The sequence below is a fragment of the Microtus pennsylvanicus genome, chromosome 14, assembly GCF_037038515.1.
Source record: "Microtus pennsylvanicus isolate mMicPen1 chromosome 14, mMicPen1.hap1, whole genome shotgun sequence".
Taxonomy (NCBI): Eukaryota; Metazoa; Chordata; class Mammalia; order Rodentia; family Cricetidae; genus Microtus; species Microtus pennsylvanicus.
Window position 1 is genome coordinate 25,392,717 of NC_134592.1, and position 18,784 is coordinate 25,411,500.

At 38.6% G+C, this 18,784-nt stretch overlaps 1 protein-coding gene across 2 annotated transcripts in view; it reads left to right on the forward strand.

Moving 5' to 3' along the window:
* Gtf2a1 (general transcription factor IIA subunit 1) overlaps positions 1-15,373 on the forward strand; it is a 33,546-nt gene extending 18,173 nt beyond the window's left edge. For both annotated transcript variants that reach the window (XM_075948456.1, XM_075948457.1), the window contains exons 5-9: positions 696-771; positions 2,567-2,700; positions 2,982-3,302; positions 7,848-7,937; positions 10,811-15,373. In XM_075948456.1, coding sequence (XP_075804571.1) covers positions 696-771; positions 2,567-2,700; positions 2,982-3,302; positions 7,848-7,937; positions 10,811-10,918 — 729 coding nt within the window. In that variant the 3' untranslated portion in view covers positions 10,919-15,373. The remainder of the gene's footprint in view (positions 1-695; positions 772-2,566; positions 2,701-2,981; positions 3,303-7,847; positions 7,938-10,810) is intronic.
* Positions 15,374-18,784: the final 3,411 nt, after the last annotated feature.

Here is an 18,784-nt window from a genome sequence, read left to right on the forward strand (position 1 = left end):
AAAAATACCATCCATATACCTTGGAGTTCACGTATCCAGGATAGATGATAGTGTGTGTGTGTGTGTGTGTGTGTGTGTGTGTATACACTAAATCTGGGGGAAATAGCTGAAGTTTGAGATAGTTTTGGCTGCAAGCTTTTGGAATAAGAAACACTCAGCTTAATACATATTTTACCTAGACTATTGTTTCATTGTGCTTATTTTTAGATAATGTGGCATCTTAGAAGAATTGCCAGTTACAGAAACAAAGGAATTCTTTAGATTGTTTTGTAGGGGGACATGTTGATTCTTGTAGAAATGTACAAAATGAAGAAAGAATGGTTTGACGTTGACCTTAGGATATTGTTACTGAAGCAGGAAGTTGGATGTAAAAACGTGGAAGGATGGCAGTCACGGAATGGTGGTGTGATCTGTGGTACAGCATGACTGGTAGTGCATGCATTTCTAAAATCATATGGTTAGGCCGGGGCTGTGACCGCTTGAATCGGGTGTCCGTCCTTGTGAGGTTGCTTAGAGTAAGTTCTCTAGGGGAAGCAACAATCAGACCTGTAATTTCCTGTGATACTTGAGTAGGTTGTTTCATGTGCCACACAGAGCTTCAGTGACGTTTCAGTCCGTTCTCCCATGTGCTGTAAAGTCTGCGGTCTCATTAGGTTCACGTGCAGATGCGATTTCCCCTGTTTTTGTTATTCCAGAGTGCGGCTGCTACGGCTGCTACCTTGGCACTCCCTGCAGGCGTGACTCCTGTTCAACAGATATTCACGAATTCAGGTAATTACAACAAGGGAAGCAATTTTAAATATTGTTCTGAAATTAGCACCAAGTAGCTCTTAATGTTTTATTGTTGCTGAAGGGAGACAATACTGACACTTGTTTTTAGCTTTTGTTAAAAAGAGCTTTAAAATAAGAGAATTGTAATCTTTGTTGAGGGTACAGTTGAAAAAATGAGAATTGTAGCCAGTGTGGTAGCACACATGATACCAACAGTTGGGAGTTGGAGGTAGGGGATCAGAACTTCAATGCCATTCTTAATTTCATAGTGAGTTGGAGCCCAGCTGAAATCCTGCTTCAAAAAAAATTTTTTTTTTTAAAATGGGAATGATGGATCTTTTGTTCACTCTGCCGAAGAAGTGGGATTGTTTAGAAATGGTTATTTACTGAGGCTTTTTTTTAAAACTAAGCATCTGTTTTGCCAAATGAGCTAAATGAAATATTTTAATTAATTTGTGATAACAAAATTAAATTACACAGGACTGGAAGAACCGATTCATTGTGTATTCTTAGACATATTGTCTCTGCATTAATGTCAAATGCATTTTTTTCATCTTATCTTTGGAAGACTTACACAGACTATTATATGGACCGATGTGTTTCATTTTTATTTTATTTATTTATCTATTTATTTGTTAATTACTTTCTAAATTTGTGAGGAACCAATTAGGATTTTGTCTTGATGCATGCATTTGTTCACTTTTTTTTTTGAGACAGGGTTTCTATGTAGCTTTGGTACCTGTCCTAGAACTAGCTCTTGTAGACCAGGCTGGCCTTGATCTCACAGAAATCCACCTACCTCTTCCTCCTGAGTGCTGGGGTTAAAGGTGTGCGCCACCACCACATTGGCTTGCATTGTTTTTCACTCTTAAGGAGCATATTCTGTATATGTTATTGAGTCAAAATTACAGCAGTTCTAATTGGCTTAGCAAATTTTCATTGCTTGTTGAAAGTTTGAAGCAAAGCCTTGTGCTTTGGTTTAAGATATAAACAAGATACTATAGCTTTGTGTCTTTAAATTTTAAAAGCAATCATTAAATGTCTAATAGTGTTTACTACACAGACCCCTGCCATGTGAGCAAAAGTAATTAAGACTGTCTTTAAGTCTTTTTTATTTCATTTTTTAATTTTATATGTATAGCTATTTTACCTGCTTGTTTGTATACCACGTGCTTGAAGTTCCTTGGGAGTGCAGAAGAGGTTGTCAGATTCCCGGAACTGGTGTTAGAGCTGGCTGTGAGCTGCCGTGTGGTGTTGGGAATGGAGCTCCACTTCTCTGGAGGAGCATCTAGTGCTCGTAACTGCTGCGTTATCTCACTAGTATCCTTATAACTCTTAACAGTCTGTTGTTAATGCTCTATTGGTTAAAAACGAAAAGAAAAGAAAAAAAAGCTAATGAAGGGGCCTGGAGAGATGGCTCTGTCCCTGGGTTTGATTCTCAGCATCCGCATGGCAGCTCACAGCTGTCTGTAACTCCGGTTTTAGGGGATCTGATATCCTCACACAGACATACATGCAGGTAAAACACCAATGCATGTTAAAAAAAAAAAGCTAATGAAGATAATAAATATGGAAAACCTTTTGGAGGACATAGAGGGAAGTTGGGAACAACAGTGGTTGTAGTTTATCATGTATAGTTGATAGTCCTTCATAAGATGGTCAGTCTTGTAACTTGGTGGTTTTGGTTCTTTGGCTTGAGAACAATATAAACTTGTTTCTTTGTGTATTGCTGCTGAAATAGCAATTTGGACTATATTTTTCTTTTTCTTTTTTTCTTTTTTTTTTTTTGCCTTAGGCCAGATTCTTCAGGTGGTTCGAGCAGCCAACGGTGCCCAGTATATCTTTCAACCTCCGCAATCAGTTGTTCTACAACAACAAGTTATACCACAGATGCAACCTGGTGGAGTACAAGCTCCTGTTATCCAGCAGGTAAAGCAATGTTAACCATCCCCGAGGATCCATCTGCTGCTATAGCTGTATGAATTTATTGTGTGGTTCCCCACTCTTTCCCCACAAGTCCACATGTGCACAGTAGTCAAGACAATCTTATTCTGAACTATGTTGTTGCTGTTGTTATCACCATCATCATTATTATTATGCCTCCAATCCCAATTTACATTTTTCATGTTTAAAACTGAATTATTATTAGTTTGGTTCTGTTGTTTTGATCCTGCTTACCAGTTCCTAATAGGTGGTTTTGTTTACCCTAGGTCCTAGCCCCACTTCCTGGAGGGATTTCACCACAGACAGGTGTCATCATCCAGCCACAGCAGATCTTATTTGCAGGAAATAAAACTCAGGTCATCCCTACTACAGTGGCAGCACCCACACCAGCACAAGCACAGATACCTGCCCCTGGCCAGCAGCAGCCACAGGCCCAGCCTGCTCAGCAGCAGGCTCCATTGGTGCTGCAGGTTGATGGAACAGGGGACACATCATCTGAGGAAGATGAAGATGAGGAAGAAGACTATGATGATGATGAAGAGGAAGATAAAGAGAAAGATGGAGCTGAAGATGGGCAGGTGGAAGAAGTAAGTTTCTAGTAGAAAGGAAAGAGACTTGAAAAGAGAAGCAACTCATCGTTTACTGTTGTGTTTGTGTTAAACAGACAAATGACTTGCTATGTCTTCAGAGGCAGAGAGAGGAGGATGCTTGAACCCAGCTAACCCCAGGGAAAGGTGTTACCCACTTTGAGTGTGGGTCTCCCTACCTCAGTTAACCACATCATTACAGACCATCATAGGCATTCTCAGGAGCTAGATCACCTGTCCCTCATAGGTGTCCTGTGATTACAGAGCCTGCTAGGTTGATATTAGCAGTGACCAGCCATGACAGGTGCATTTCTTAAAGGTATGACTATGAAATGGAAATATATTAATAGCGATAGTACAAACCAAATTCTTGCACTAGTTATTCATAATGTGGCTTAAACATAAGATATTGGTAGACCAGAAGGATGTAATTGATCTTTTGTTTCAGTGATTAAAAAGGCATGGCCGTATTTGAGGAGAAAAGCTGAATGTGACGGCTCCAGCCAAAGCTGTCTTTTGGCCTTTTTTTGTTTTGTTCCATACCAGGTCCTCCGTAATTGGTCTTCATACCTTTTTCTTGATGTCTGTAAACATGGCCCCATTCTTCCAGGATAATTACTCTGTCCAAGGTGATTATTTAGTCCACCATAGTTTTCATGGTTAATTGCTTTGGCATAAAATGGAGTCTTCTGTCTTTTAAATCTTAATACTAAATTCTGTTTCAATTTACTTATTTATATTTGTTTATTATTATTTTGGTTTTTTTGGAGACAGTTTCACACTGTAGCCTAGAGTGGAAATCATTATATAGCCCAGATTGACCTTGAGCTTGTAATAATCTCCCAAGTTCAGCCTCCCAGGAATTATAGGTATGAGCCATTGTTTGGATCTAAACATTTTTTTCTGTATAATTTAGTTAAAGATAGTTATTAAATATTTGAGGAATGAAAGAGAATAAAGTATTTTAAAATATTACTATCCCGGCAGCCACCATTTAGGTGAATTTTTTTCTATTACTTAAGTGTTTTGGTGTTCCCTCCCCAGTTACAGCCTCTTCCTCCTGCTTTCAAAGCATTTGTGCCAGACTTGTCTTTGTATTTCAGTATGTGTTTATATTTCCAAAGGTAATACTGCTTGAGTTTTTCTTGTCCATGAATAGTATGACTCCAATATTTTTAATGTAGTTTTTGTTAATTTGTCTTAAAATGAAAATCCTGAGGTTCAGCCAGGTTGTTGCATATAATTGTAATTATTTTTACTGTTGACTGTACCATTATTTGATTATCCTTTTGAGAACTAGAGGAACAGGCTAGTTCTATACTGCATTTTAGATACTGTCTTTTGGGAACCCATACATGTATTTCTCTTCACTAATATACATGAACATGGACTTGCCAACTTACTGTACCGAGTTTGTTCTGCCAGTTTTGTCTAATTTGTAGATGTCAACATGTTACCACTTCCTAATATTGGCAGACTTGAATTTTTCCAGTCTGGCAGAAAAATGGTGTCTTAATTTAGTTTTAGTTTGAACTTCCTCAAATACTTAGGAGCTTCAGCCTCTTTTCAATATCTACTTGCTGTTTGTATTTTTATTATGTAGAAGTACGTATTTAGCATTATCCTTATCCTTTTTCCAGTTTTGGTCCTTCTCTAAGTGATACTTCTATTTCATTTCCTCCTGCTTGCCAGTGTTATAGATGTGCATAGAACTTTTAATTGCCATCATTGAGCCAGCCTGATGCCTTTTGTAAAAATGCCTTTGTTGATTCTTTTGTTTTATATGTAGATGGAGCTTCTTTTAATGGTCTGTTATTTGTTAAGTAAAATGTTAAGTAATTTGTTGTCTTTTGTAGATGTCTTTTAGGGCTAAAGGAGTTCATTTCTTTGTAATTAACCAAGTGCTTTGCTTTTTCTCTTTAAACTATAAGAAAATGTATTTTATTTTATTGTTTTCTGCTTTTCTGTAACCAGTTGATAGTCGCAATGTCTGATTCAGAATGTCATTTATGAATTTCATTGATTGATCTTAATTGACAAACCAGTCTTGAGTTCCCGGATATGACAAGCTGAGGGCCCTGTACATTGTATTCTGTGTAACTGCCAGAATCACATTAACAGAGTTTTGCGTCAGTGTGCATGAGTGCTTCTGTAACTTCTTTTCTTTCTCATAAGCTTCCCACTGGTTCTCATGTTAATAGTAAACTTTATGAAAGAAATTGGACTTTTTGTTTTAAAGGTCATGCGAATCTGTTGTGTATTTGTTTTTGTCATTATTAATTTATTGTTGTTTTTGAGACAGGGTCATATGTAGCCCTGGCCAGCTTGGAACTCTATGTCTCCTAAGCGTTAGGATTAAAGTTGTGCACCACTGTCTGTGCCTGGCTAAATTTGGGGTTTGGGGAATTTTGTTGTCTTTTTTTTTTTTTAAAGTAGAGTCTCACTATGTAGCTCTGGCTGTCCTGGAACTCAGTACATAGACCAGGCTAGTCTATAGCTCACCAAGATCTGCCTGCCTCTGCTTCCCAAGTGCTGGGATTAAACGTATAGGCCACCATTTGCAGCATCTGTGGGTATTATTAAAGCTTGTTACTTTGCTCTGCCATTACCTGTCTATCCCTCAGCTCATGAGAGCCCTTACTAAAGTAAGGTCTCATTCTTAAAACTTTAAGCAATTCAGTTCTGCCAATGACCTGAATGAAAGGTATGAGATGACATTATCATGTCATTAGGGAAATGCAATTCTAAACCACAATTAGGGGTGTTTTGCCTGCATATATTCCCATGTAACACATGCATGCAGTACCTACAGAGGCCAGAGAAGAGGGCGTCAGACCCTTGAAACTGAAGTTATAGATGGTTGTGAGCTGCCATGTGGGTACTGGAATTGAATTCAGGTCTTCTGGAAAAGCAGCCAGTATTCTTAATTGCTCCAGCACAGGATGGTATAATTTTAAAAGTAAGTGTGTGTGTGTATTGGTGAGGATTTGCCGAATTTCACTTTCAAGTACATGTAGGGAAGAATTAAAATGAGGTGTGCATGAGTGCTCATGGCAGCACCCCTTGACTATTCAGACAGAAAAAGCATCTGGGTGTCTGTTAGTATCTTCTGAATGGCAAGTAAAACATGTCATAGCCATACAGTGGAATAGCATTTAGCTGTAAAGAAGCATGAAGCACTGAGTACATTGACAACCTGAAAGCGCAGCACAAAGCCCACAGTTTGTATTGTTCTATTTATGTATCCAGGATAGGCAAGTTCATGAAGTCGGACAGCAGATTGGTGGTTGCCAGGAGACAGGAGGGACTGTAGAGTGATAGTTTCTGGGTGTGGTTCATGAAGTGCTCTGCAGCTACACAGCAGTCATGATTCCATCAGGAATGTCTGTGGTGCAGCTGAAATGTACATTTCCAAAGGGTTAAAGTTTTAGCATTTCCTCCCACTTAGCGTAGATACTTTTATTTAAATATCCATACACACCTATGTTTGAGTGGCATACACCTAATACAACTAGGCTTTTATCATTCTTGCTTATTTTCCTTTCTACCTCTGTTTTGACTTGTCTTTTTCTTCCTTATTTTTATCTTATACCACGAATGAAGCTCAACCTTATTCTATCCCTTTCTTTGGTTTTATTTTTGGCCCTGAGATACTTCATTCTCTGCATTTAAGAGTAATTTAAATCTTAATTATTATATCTCCAACATAATGTCTTCATAATGACAAACAGTACTGATTTGGTCTTTAGTCCTAAGACCACACTACAAACTTATTGTATTCTTCTGCTTCTCTGACGTTACTATTGGCTTGCTTTGTTTTGACCTCACAACACAACCTTCATATTTCCTCAGGTTTATTTCTAGGTACCTGAAAATTTATTGATGAGAATTTATCTTGTGCAATTATTAAAGAATTAAAGAATTATTATTATTGGGTTTTTTGAGACAGGGTTTCTCTGTAGGTTTGGAACTTTCCCTGGACCCTCTCTGTAGACTAGGCTGGCCTCGAACAACTCACAGAGATCCATCTGCCTCTGCCTTCTGAGTGCTTGGATTAGAGGTGTGTGCCAAGCATAAAGAAAAATTTAAAAATTACTTTATGTGTATGGCTGTTTTGCCTGCATGTATGTCTGTTCACCACATGAGTGCCTGGTACCTAGGGATTCCAGAAGAGGGCATTTGGTCCTGGGATTAGATTTAGAAATGGTTATGAGCTGCCATGTAGGTGCTGGGAATTGAACCCAGGTCTTATGCACGAGCAGACAGTGCTCCTAACAAATGAACCATCTCTCTAGCCCTGAAAAAAATACATTTTAATCCCTTTTGATTTTTATGAGTGCTATAGCTTAACTTTTATTGAATTTCTTGCTGAAATAACATCGACAAACCTTCTGTATTGACAGCACTACATTCAGTGTGTGCAGACACACCTGATAACACTTAGTTCTCAAAGAGCATCAAGGCCATGCTTCTTCTTACTATATGTTCCGGGAAACACTATAGCAATCCATGAGATCTATGTGTAAATTCTTCTTTTATTTGCAGGAGCCCCTCAACAGTGAAGATGATGTGAGTGACGAGGAAGGACAGGAACTGTTTGACACAGAAAATGTTGTTGTATGCCAATATGATAAGGTACGGACTTCGTTTTCAGCTGTGGACGTTTTTGTTGTTGTAGCATCCTCCTCTAAACCATCTTCTCAGTCTTAGAGAAAGGTTTAGGGAGACGATGACTGTCCATATTTTAATTTTATGTTTTACCTCTGAGATGAAGTATATTAACAATCAAGGATGACCTGGAACAATGTAGGTGGCTAGCTCAGGGTGGCTTCGTAGTCAGTTGTACTCCTGCCTCAACTTGGGATTAGTGGTGCACGCTACCCTGTCCAGCTTGCTTTCTTTACTTTTATAGACAGTGTAAAAGAGAGTATTGTCATTGTTTCAGAGACTGTCTGAGTAAAATGAACTCTAGTGTTGTAGTGAGTAAAATGGTGAGAGATGATCATTTTTCTTTTTATAAAAAAATTAATTTTGGTTAATACAGATTGGTGCTTTGCCTGAATGTGAGGGTGTCGGGTTCCCTAGAACTGGAGTTAAGACCATGTGAGCTACCATGTGGATGCGGGGAATTGAACCTGGGTCCTCTGGAAGGGAAACCAGTGGTCTTCACCGCTGAGCCATCTCTCCAGCTCCAAGATGATCATTTTTCTTTTCATTCTACATCAGCTTGTAAACAGCCCCTTTTCTTTCAATGACACAAACTCAAAAGAAAACTTTACCTTCAGACACTTCAGCGCCCTTGAGTCTGGAAAGACCCAATTGATATTTTATTACTAAGAGGACCAGAAAAATAAGAAGTACCAAAAACCAAAAAAACAGATGAGATTTAAGAGATTGTTTAAATATCGTGTTTTCTAAATGATCTTAGGCAACTCCTGAGAAAGGATCATTTGACTCCCAAAGGGGTTGCAGCCCACAGGTTGAGAACCATCGTATTAGTTTTTTTGTTGAGGTTTTTATAAGTAAGTCATTAAGCAGTAAGCTCTTGCCTTTCATGAAGTTTATAACACTTTCACATATTACATTAGTTTTTCTTTGTAACCGTGTATTTTTTTAAAGAAATGTTTATTGAGTAGCAGGGAGTAAGTACTTAGGGACAAGGATTGTGATAATGAACATGGATTATTTGTATCTTTTAGCTGAAAGAAATCTTAAATTTTTTGTTATAATGAATATGATAAGTAGTGCTTACATGAAACAGATCTATAGAATGCCAGTGTAATGGATCTTACTTAGTAAAAGGTAAAACCTGGCCAGTTGCATGCCAGTTACCTAAGGTCAGACACATTATTGATACTCTGATAGTATATACTTTTGTACTTTGTGACTTACCCTTGACCACAAACAGTACTGCAAATGGAATTTTTTTTTTATCTGTAGAAAAAGGTATATGAGGTTAAAACAGCAGGAAGTCTTAAGGGACCTGCTTGTAGCCAAATACCCAATGCATAATTTCATGATAGCAAATTACCAAATGAGAACTTGCCTACAGGATATTTCTCAAAGTATTTTCCTATTGTAAGAGAGTATTCTCCTTGATAAGCTATATAGTGTTTTAAATGTTATTAAAGTTGGTTTATCTTGCTCACAGATACGCTCATGTTTTAAACTAATAGAGACTTGGGTTGGTTATGTAGCTTAATTTCATAGTTTTCAGAGCTGTATTTCAAGAATCAGAAAGATGAAAAGTATAGTCAGAACTTTGACAGACTATAAAGGTGAGTTAGTCTGTGGTTAGTTAAAATGAGGATAAATGTAATTTGGGCCAACTTGAGTTTTAGGAATTTTGTTTTGAAGCCTAAGCTTTATATTTCAGTAGTGAGTGTATTCTAAGACAAGCACAGGAGTAATGACGTTTATATTGCCGGACAAGCATGTCTTAATTGAAATGCTAGCAGGATGGCAGGTTTAGGTAATTGAAGGACTGTAGGGCATAGTGAAAACAGTATCTAGTGTGACGTTTCAACCTGTTTATAGCTCATTTCACGTTAAGAAATTTTCACTGGTCATTAGCCCTCTGTTGGCTTTTAGTGTGTTCATGAAAGGCTTAAGGCCAGGAAAGGAATACTTTTAAAGTTTTACATTATATTTTTATGTAAATAAAAATATTATTTATTACTCAACATAACTTCAGTTTTGAATTTCTGGACTTATTTCTGAATGTGAGAGTTTTTCTAACATTATTGCTATCTGTTTTATTTTAGCAAAAGTTTGACTCTAGAGCAGGAAGATTGAAAGGGAAATTCATAAAACACGATTTTTTTTTTTTTTGTTTTTTGTTTTTCGAGACAGGGTTTCTCTGTAGCTTTGGAGCCTGTCCTGGAACTCCCTTTGTAGACCAGGCTGGCCTCGAACTCCCAGAGATCCGCCTGCCTCTGCCTCCTGAGTGCTGGGATTAAAGGCGTGCGCCACCACCGCCCGGCCTAAAACATGATTTTTTTATCAAAAGGCAGCGCCAGGATCAGTAAGTGAAAGGTAGAAGAAACAGGTTTGAGGACAGGGTAAAAAGTCTAGATAAACTTCTAACTATAGTCAGGTAGACATTGAACAGCCATTTGTCCTAAATATGCCAGAGGGTGTCTGTGCTAAGAGTATAGATCATAGGATTTTAGAATTGAGAGCTCAGAAATGTCTATCTACTGATTATTTCTGCATTATGGTGAAAGGTCCATGCTAGGTTTTGAGAACACTAGGCTTATTTTACCAAAAGAAAGAAGGCCCCAGTTGTATTACTTGCAGATGGCTTGTAACTATTTTAGTGAATATGAGTTACTGAGAGGTATTAATGAATTCAAGAAATTTTTAAATCTAGAGGTTTTTTGCTAAACATTAAGAGAACAATTTCCGAATACAGTAATTATATGAGACAAGCTTGTGGTTTTATTATCCATGGGGTTTTGTTGTTGTGTTTTCCTCTTACATCTTTTGCCTTCTCAATTTTTGTTTAGATACACAGAAGTAAAAATAAATGGAAATTTCATCTCAAGGATGGCATTATGAATCTTAATGGAAGAGATTATATATTTTCCAAAGCAATTGGAGATGCAGAGTGGTGAAGAGTTGCTTCTTTCCTTTTATAAGTAAGACAAAAGAAACTTAAAAAGTTAAAATGGACGGTTTGAAACTTGGGACATATATCAACCAAAACTTCACTTCTGCATGTCAGAACAGCGCAGTAGAAGCAAAGCTACTGGAACAAAGCTAGACCTTGACAACATAGACACTACTAACTGGCAAGCCATGGAACTGTAGCACCTGGGGTTGTTGGGCGGGGGGAGGGGTTGTGTAGGAAACTGTAACTGTCGATTTAAATACAGGAACCTGCCATTGGTAATTAGCATGTAAAGCTTTGTTTATATTACTATTACTTTCTCCAAGTTTGGCTCAGTCAGAAGATACTTGTTGGAATGATCTGAAGAAATTTCCCTTTTGATAGATTGAACTGAAACTGCTTATTGTATGTGGTTATATTTGGTACAAATTGCGTGTAAGCTTTTTACAGAAGGGCAAGAATTATGGTGTTGAATTTTAATTCACTGTGTAAGAAGATTTAAAACTCATAATAGGTCTTAAACATTTTTACTTGTTACTCTCCCTCAGTAATACATACCTCTTGCTCCCTGCTGTCTGAAACATCTACCTTAGATTTAAAGAAAGGATCAGTGGTCACAATTTGGAAACAAAGTCGACCCAGGAATGGATGCTTGTTTTAATTAGGTTTTCATATTTGTTAAATGTAACTTAAGACTTGGGTCTTACCTGTGTTGAGTAGAATTAAAGTGACAGCTTGATTTCCATAGAAAAACTGTACTCAGTCACATACTTTAAGAGACTCCAAATTGGCTCCTCAGGAATATGTTTATTCACAAAGGTACCACCGAGCTAAAATTGTACAGTATGCTTGATATGTGAAGGTTTTTCTTGTTGGGCTACAGTGTGTGCTTAGCTGTTCATTTAGTCTTTATGTAACACTGAGATGGCATTCTGTACATTGGTCTAAGAAGCATAAGGGCAGGTGGTGAGGACTGGATTTTTATTAAACAATTTAGTAATTATAAAAGTTTCTTGTGTTTACTAGTAAAGAATTTTAGAAATTATTTTAATTGAACAAATTTTTTAAAACACTTTGTAATTTGAGGGGAATGCTTGGGGGTGGAGGGGGTAAAGGGAGGTGGGCCACTAAATACAAATTTACCTCTCTTTCATTGGGTAGCCCTTCCAGGCCATTGATGATCTAGACTTGGGCTCCAGTTTGCACATTGGAAAGAAAGTATAGAGATTTGACTTGTATATTAAAAACTCTAGATACTTGCTGTATGTGATGAGAATGTGTAGCTCTGGTTGGTTCCTGTAAGGGGCTCTCAACAGTTTGGCGCTGCAGTGGGTCAGCTTCCTGGGAACTGCAGGAATGCTCACTCACCTTCTCTCCTAGTGACTAACAACATTTGATTCAAGTTAACTTGCCTGTTGGTTCTTTTGTCTTCCATTTTTGTCTTCCTTTAATTTGACTTTATGTAGTTCCAGAAGTAATAGATGAACTAAAGTATATTACAAAAGAAAAACTGTGAGTTATATATATATATATATAGTGCTTCTTTAAAGCACATATTTTTAAATTTCTTAATGCAATTGATTCCCCTTCCCCACTTATCACCCCACTGAACCAGTTTATGTTGTGGAATTCGGTATGAGTGGTGGTGTCTTAACATGATAGTAGTTAGATTTTGCTTTATCCCATAACTGGTAATACAGTTTCTTGTTCTATTATTAATACAGCCTTTTGGGGAAAGTTTCTTTATTCTCTGTTCTCAAAGCACATGCAGTTCTGTTTAATTATAACACTTGGAGTACAGAGGGAGTAAAATCCCATGAGTTCTGTTCTCGGTTGCTCCTCGGTTTAGTTTCTAGAAGATTTGTGTTTATTGAGTGAGCAGGGACTGAACTACCTATGGCAGCGCAGCAGTGTTGCTTGAGTGAAACCTGGGCTCCTCAGGAGCTGTTCTGTTACTGAAATTCGGATGACTATGATAATTCAGCACATGACCCTGGGCTCTCTATGTAGTCAAACATACTGAAGGTTAGCATTGTACACCGGCTTGTTTTTTCAAACATGAACAACCACTTCTTTCAGATTAACACACAGGGTTGTTTTGAAGCAGGAAGTAACCATTTGTATCTGTACCTATGTATTGCCTATTAATGGTGACCTCCTGGATAAATGCTTTTATATGTGAAAAATTCTGAAAGCTGGTTCAAACAACCCTGCACACCAGGTTGTGCTCTTATATGCTGTTATATTGTGTTCCTTTTTAAATCAAGTAGCATGTTGTGTTTTTTTTATTACACTAGCTTTTGCTATGTAAATGTCACTTGCTTTGAATTCTTAATCATGTTTTGCCATTACATTTAACAGATGATGTCATTAAGTTCTATTAAAATGTCATTCCTTTGGAAAGGCAAAGGGGTCCCACTTGCAGAATTTTAAGTAGCATGTTTATCCAAAAAGTGGATATAGTTCAGACTTGGGAATCCTGAAGTAGGCAGTGTTTTCAGAAGGTGATCTGTTTAGATTTGGATCAGTAGTGATTGCACCTGTTACATAACATGATCCCAGTAGTGTTAAGGTAAATTTACACAGAATGACGGAAGTGGAGATGTGTCCTTCCAGTGTCTGACCTCTTGCCTGGTGTCGTTTGTACTCTCAGACCACTGGAGTGCCTGAGCTTGGTCACATGCGGTCTGTGCAGCAGACGTGATAGGACGGGAGCTTGATGTTTGAAGTGTGCACATTTCTGTTGACTCCGCATCACATTTACACTGTTGCCTTTTAAGTCACGTGTGGACAGTGATTGAAATGTGTCTGGACAAACCTAACAGATTCTGGCTTTAGGAAGCAGTGTAAAATATACTAGTTTTTATAGAGAGGCTTTCTTTGCTGTATTGAAAATCCAGTTTTCTTTTGGTGGCTTGTATGGACGAATGCAGAGTTGTCTCCCTCTGAGAATGTTTTTTTATTATCTTATAGCAATAATGTCACCATATTAGAGGGTAAGTATTCCTTGTATAAGAAAACAGACATATCTCCTCTTAGCAACCCCCTTTTAATAGCGTTTTCTTCTACTTGAGAAAGTTATTTTCTCAGATTACTTCATCTTGAACTGAGCTTTTGTGCAATGTGCTATTTTATTGATCTTTGTACGTTTTCGTTTCTTGTTTCCTGCCTACCTGTTTGAATCAGCTGTAGCAGATACTGACTTTTTGTTTTAAAAATGGTTGTTTTGTGTGTTTTCTCATGTGTTTACTGTTAGGCTTGGATTTTGATCTGTTATTCCTATGGAAATGATTCTGGTTTGTAGTCTTCCTCCTGGAAACCTGCCTTTGTCTTTTCTTTGTCATCTTTCCTACATGCATGATTTAAGGAAGAAAGTGTCTTTTTTTTTCTTTATTTTCTTTCTTTCTTTCTTTTTTTTTTTTATTTTTGCTTATTTTGAGGAACAAAAGCTTCCTTTTTGAGGAGAGAACAAAACAACATTGAATCAACAATTACTCCTTCAGCCAAGCTTCCTTAAATCAGTCCGGTATGCATTGGGTCGGGGAGGGTTAATCCCTAGCTTTTCGGAGCTACTATTGTCAACTGCTGTTGTACATACTGTTATGTGTAAGGGCGTAAATATATTTATTATGTTTGTAAAATTCATTCTGTACACTTGCAGATCAAGGTTGCTCTTCTGTGATATATGGGTTGTTAGGTTTTAAAGACCATCTTGGAATACAATTAAAGAGCTTAGTATTTTGATGTACTAAGACCTATTTTAAGTTTAATATTTTACCTTGCAAAAACTTTAATTAAAGATGTTATTTAAAAAAAGTAATGTTGCTTGCTTTGCTTACTGGTCTATGACATTGGCATACGGACAACTGACGAAAACCATACAGTTTAGACAGGAAAAGTTCAAGAAAAATAGGGATATTGTTAAATTCTGTACCCTTAGTTAAATTCTGTACCTTTAAGGTAGTGGTTTTGGGATGCCAGACTAAATTGTTAAACTGTCTTAGATATCTTAAGCGCTTTTAAAAGCTGTGTTTTCCAGGCACAGAGGTATTTAGGATGGGTAAATTCACACCAACTAAATGTAAATTAAGGTTAATATAATTAGCATTGTATTGAAAGAGTATTTCTACTCAAAAGCTTAGATTGCTTAGGATGAAGTTACTAAGAACATCATTTCATTTCTTTGTCTGGCTAAACTGTTTTCTCTCAGTTCAGAGTTTGTAAATAATTGCTTATTAGGAGATTTGGATTATTGAGGTTTGTATTACATATTGAATATATTTTGTGTTACTTTAGAAGATATTACTAGCAGTATTTTGATTTTATAGTTAATTCAAATGAATCATTAAGAGCTTGCCTTTTGTAATTTTTTATCTGTTATAAACTACTTTATCTAAGGAAACATGCAGATTTTAACTATTAAATAATCCTAATAAAGATATTTTATTTATTGCCAGCATTTCTTGTATTTTGCAGTTTAATTCAAGCTCCTACATTATGATCTTAATTCATGTGACATGAGTTCCTATCTGTGAAATAACAGTGGCAAGGTTTTGAGGATGAAATTATTTGGATAATTTAAAATTAGTATAAAAAAAGTAAATCATCAAAATAAAAATTGTCGTGTGATTGAGAGACAAAATGTTTGTTCACAAAGCAGCCCAGCGGGAAAATTGGCGGACCTTTGCGGCTACTAGGAGCAGCCCAAGGCAGAGGAGGGAAAGGAAAGGCTCGGCATCAGAGTGGGAAGACTTTATGGCCTGAATTACATGTCTGAAATAGATTTGTTTCTCTTTCTTTCTTTTTTTTTTTTTTTGTTTTTTCGAGACAGGGTTTCTCTGTGGTTTTGGAGCCTGTCCTGGAACTAGCTCTTGTAGACCAGGCTGGTCTCGAACTCACAGAGATCCGCCTGCCTCTGCCTCCCAAATGCTGGGATTAAAGGCGTGCGCCACCACCGCCCGGCTTAGATTTGTTTTTCGAAGTTGAAATTAATAGAGAACTATACTTTTTTTTTTTTTTGCTGTGTGTATGATTGTTGTCCCCCCCTTCCCCCCATGTATATACATGCACCATGAGCTCACAGAGATCAGAAGACGGCATTGGATCCCTTGAAACTGGAGTTATGGGTGGTTGGGCGCTGCCATGAGGGTGTTGGGAATCAAACCCAGGTCCTCTTCAAGAGCAGCCATTGTTCATAATGGTTGAGTCATCTCGTCAGCCTGGGAGCTACACTATTTTAAAAATGAATTTCCCAAATACGTGTGGGTCATGTGAAGGGAAAGCATGGAGGTGACAAGCACTAATCCATGAGTGTGAGGTAATCTCTCCTCTGCCAAAGCGCCCACTGACTTCCATGCTAATGATGTATCCAAGAACAATGCAATAGCCTGTGTTTTAATGTGCCCTCTGACCAAGTCACATAGCCTGTATCGTACTGGGATTTTTTTTTTTTTAAGCCATGTGATACTTGACAAGAAGATTCACTGGGGGTGGGGAAGTTAAGAGATAAGAGAGAGAATACAATCAATGTACATTCAGTGTGTGTGTGTGTGTGTGTGTGAAATTGTGAAACAGTAGAAAAGATGCCATAGCGAGGGGGCAGTGGGGGCAGGGCAGGCAGGCTCGGTACAGGTGGGATCACCCTTGGACTCAGTTTGCTTTCCATCTTGGCTAGACCTGTGGGCTGTAGCTGCGGGGCCTTTTCTGCAATTTTCATTGTCTCTGTGTCCCTCAACAGTCAAGGGAGTGAATAAAAACATCGTCCAGTGTATAGTGTAACTATTTGCTTTGTGTGTCTTGTTACCAAGAACCTGAATTTCCATGATGACTTAGAGAAGACACTGGGTGGCAGCCATAATAACAGAATAAGTAGAAGAGTACCCACTGACAGGGTTAGAAGGTAATGGTAATGAGACTATTGCTATATCCGTGTAGGAACGGGAAGGGTCAGGATACCCTTCCTTGATGGCAGACACTACACCTCCAGACTGAGCTGCACATCATCCTACCCCTAAGGCGGTGTTAGTGCAGGGGTGAGAGCATATAAGAGCTGGGCGGTTATTTGGAGGTTGAGACATCAATGATGTAGTCCCGTGCTCTTATAAGGAAGCACAGTTAATTTGAGTTCACCAAGCTGGACTTGGAAATAATTTCTCCTTCTGTCTGCCTGATCTTCTCTTTATGAGGTGCGTAGATTTTTTTTCTTCAATCATCTTGGTAGGAGGGAAGATCTCTAAAGAGACATTTTTGTCTCTGCTTTTGGCTATCAAGTTGTTGAAACAGTAGTCCCCAAAGGAATTAGCATTTCCCTGGGTCTCACGCTGGGAAAAGGGAAAGGCTGAGTCTGGATGCCAGCCCACGGGGAGAGAGGGGAGCTTGTCTCCTGGAGAGAGGTGTCCTACCACCTTGGAGGAGACAAAGCTAAAACGATGAGTCTGTTGATGGCTACAGCACAGCTTGCCCTGACTGCTGAGTGCATACCTTCTCTCTCTAATTCAAGTCCGGATCCCAGATATGGGCTTGGGAGGATGTCACTGAATCGCTTGATTTGTTACTCTTCCCAGTGTGGCCACGCTGGCTACATCGTTCAGGAATACTGCTCTCTTCACTTGGCTTGGTGCGGACAGGTGGCTGAGCCCAGCGTATGGCTGCCAGGGCCCAGTCTTCAACCCTAACAGTTCCTGTAAGTGTGTGATCTTAAGTCATAAGTCTGGGAGCATGAAGGCAGAGGGACCGCTGCTCATTCGTGTGAGAGTCAGCAAGGCGTGCAGCCAAAGGATTTGACCTCACAACAGTAAAATTAATTAAAGGAAAAAGAGGGCTTATGTGCACGTGGGGGCGGGTAGTTATTTTTGTTTGCCTAAAGGAGATTTAGCTACGCTCAGCTCATGTTTGAATTTCCCAGTGCAATTAAGTAAGTGGTATTGACTTCTAGAGCAGTGTATAGCACGTTTTTAGGTCATTACTATGATCTGAATCTGAAAGTCTTGTCTCTCTCAAATATCTATATCGAAGGTAGTCATATTTGAAGTTGGGCCTCCAAAACGTAAATTGGTCATGAGATCACTCCACTGAGGAGGATAGTAGATCACTGTTGTTATGTGATGCCTCAGAGAGGCAGCTAACCTCTCATGTGAGATTGCAGCAGAGAATGGTCTCTTGGAGGATGTTAGGTTACCAGGATCTTGACCATTGGGCTTCCCAGCCTCTAGAACAGTAAGAGATGAATGTTTGTAAGTTTTCCAGCTCTTGGATCTTGTCCTAACAAATGGAGCTAAACACTCCAGTCTTCGGAGCTAAATATGTAAGAGCAGTAGATCGTGCTGCCTGTGAAATCCTGCCTCATTTGGCATGTTTAGCAGAGGTGTGCTGGGCTAGGGGCGTGCTCTGTCCTGGGAGCAGGCAAGGAGAGGAGAGATTATTGGAAGCACATATAAACGATTAAAATGCTGGTTAAAGTCAGTATGTTTCTTAAGACGTTCCATCTATCCTACATCATGCCTATGAAAAATTCCTCTTCGTAAGAAATAATTATCTGTTCCAGCAGGCAGGCTTAGTCGCCATAGTGTAACGGAGCTGTAGGGCAAAACAAAACAAAAACAACGCAGCCTCACCAGGCTAGCTTCAGCCACCTGTCCCAGCACACCAGTTAAAGACAAACAACGGTAAAGAAGCAGTGCATGGCTGCATTGGGAAGATGGATGCAGGGATCCAGTGATTACGAAACCCTTAGTCATGGCATGCCTTGAACTTTCTGTTTGGCTAGAACTTTCAATTTCAGTGAGACAAGGGGCCGCAGTTGGGCACGAGTAGGCAGTCTGGTCAAGGTGTGGTCTGGCTGATTGTCTTGGCACTAATCTACCAGGTGTTT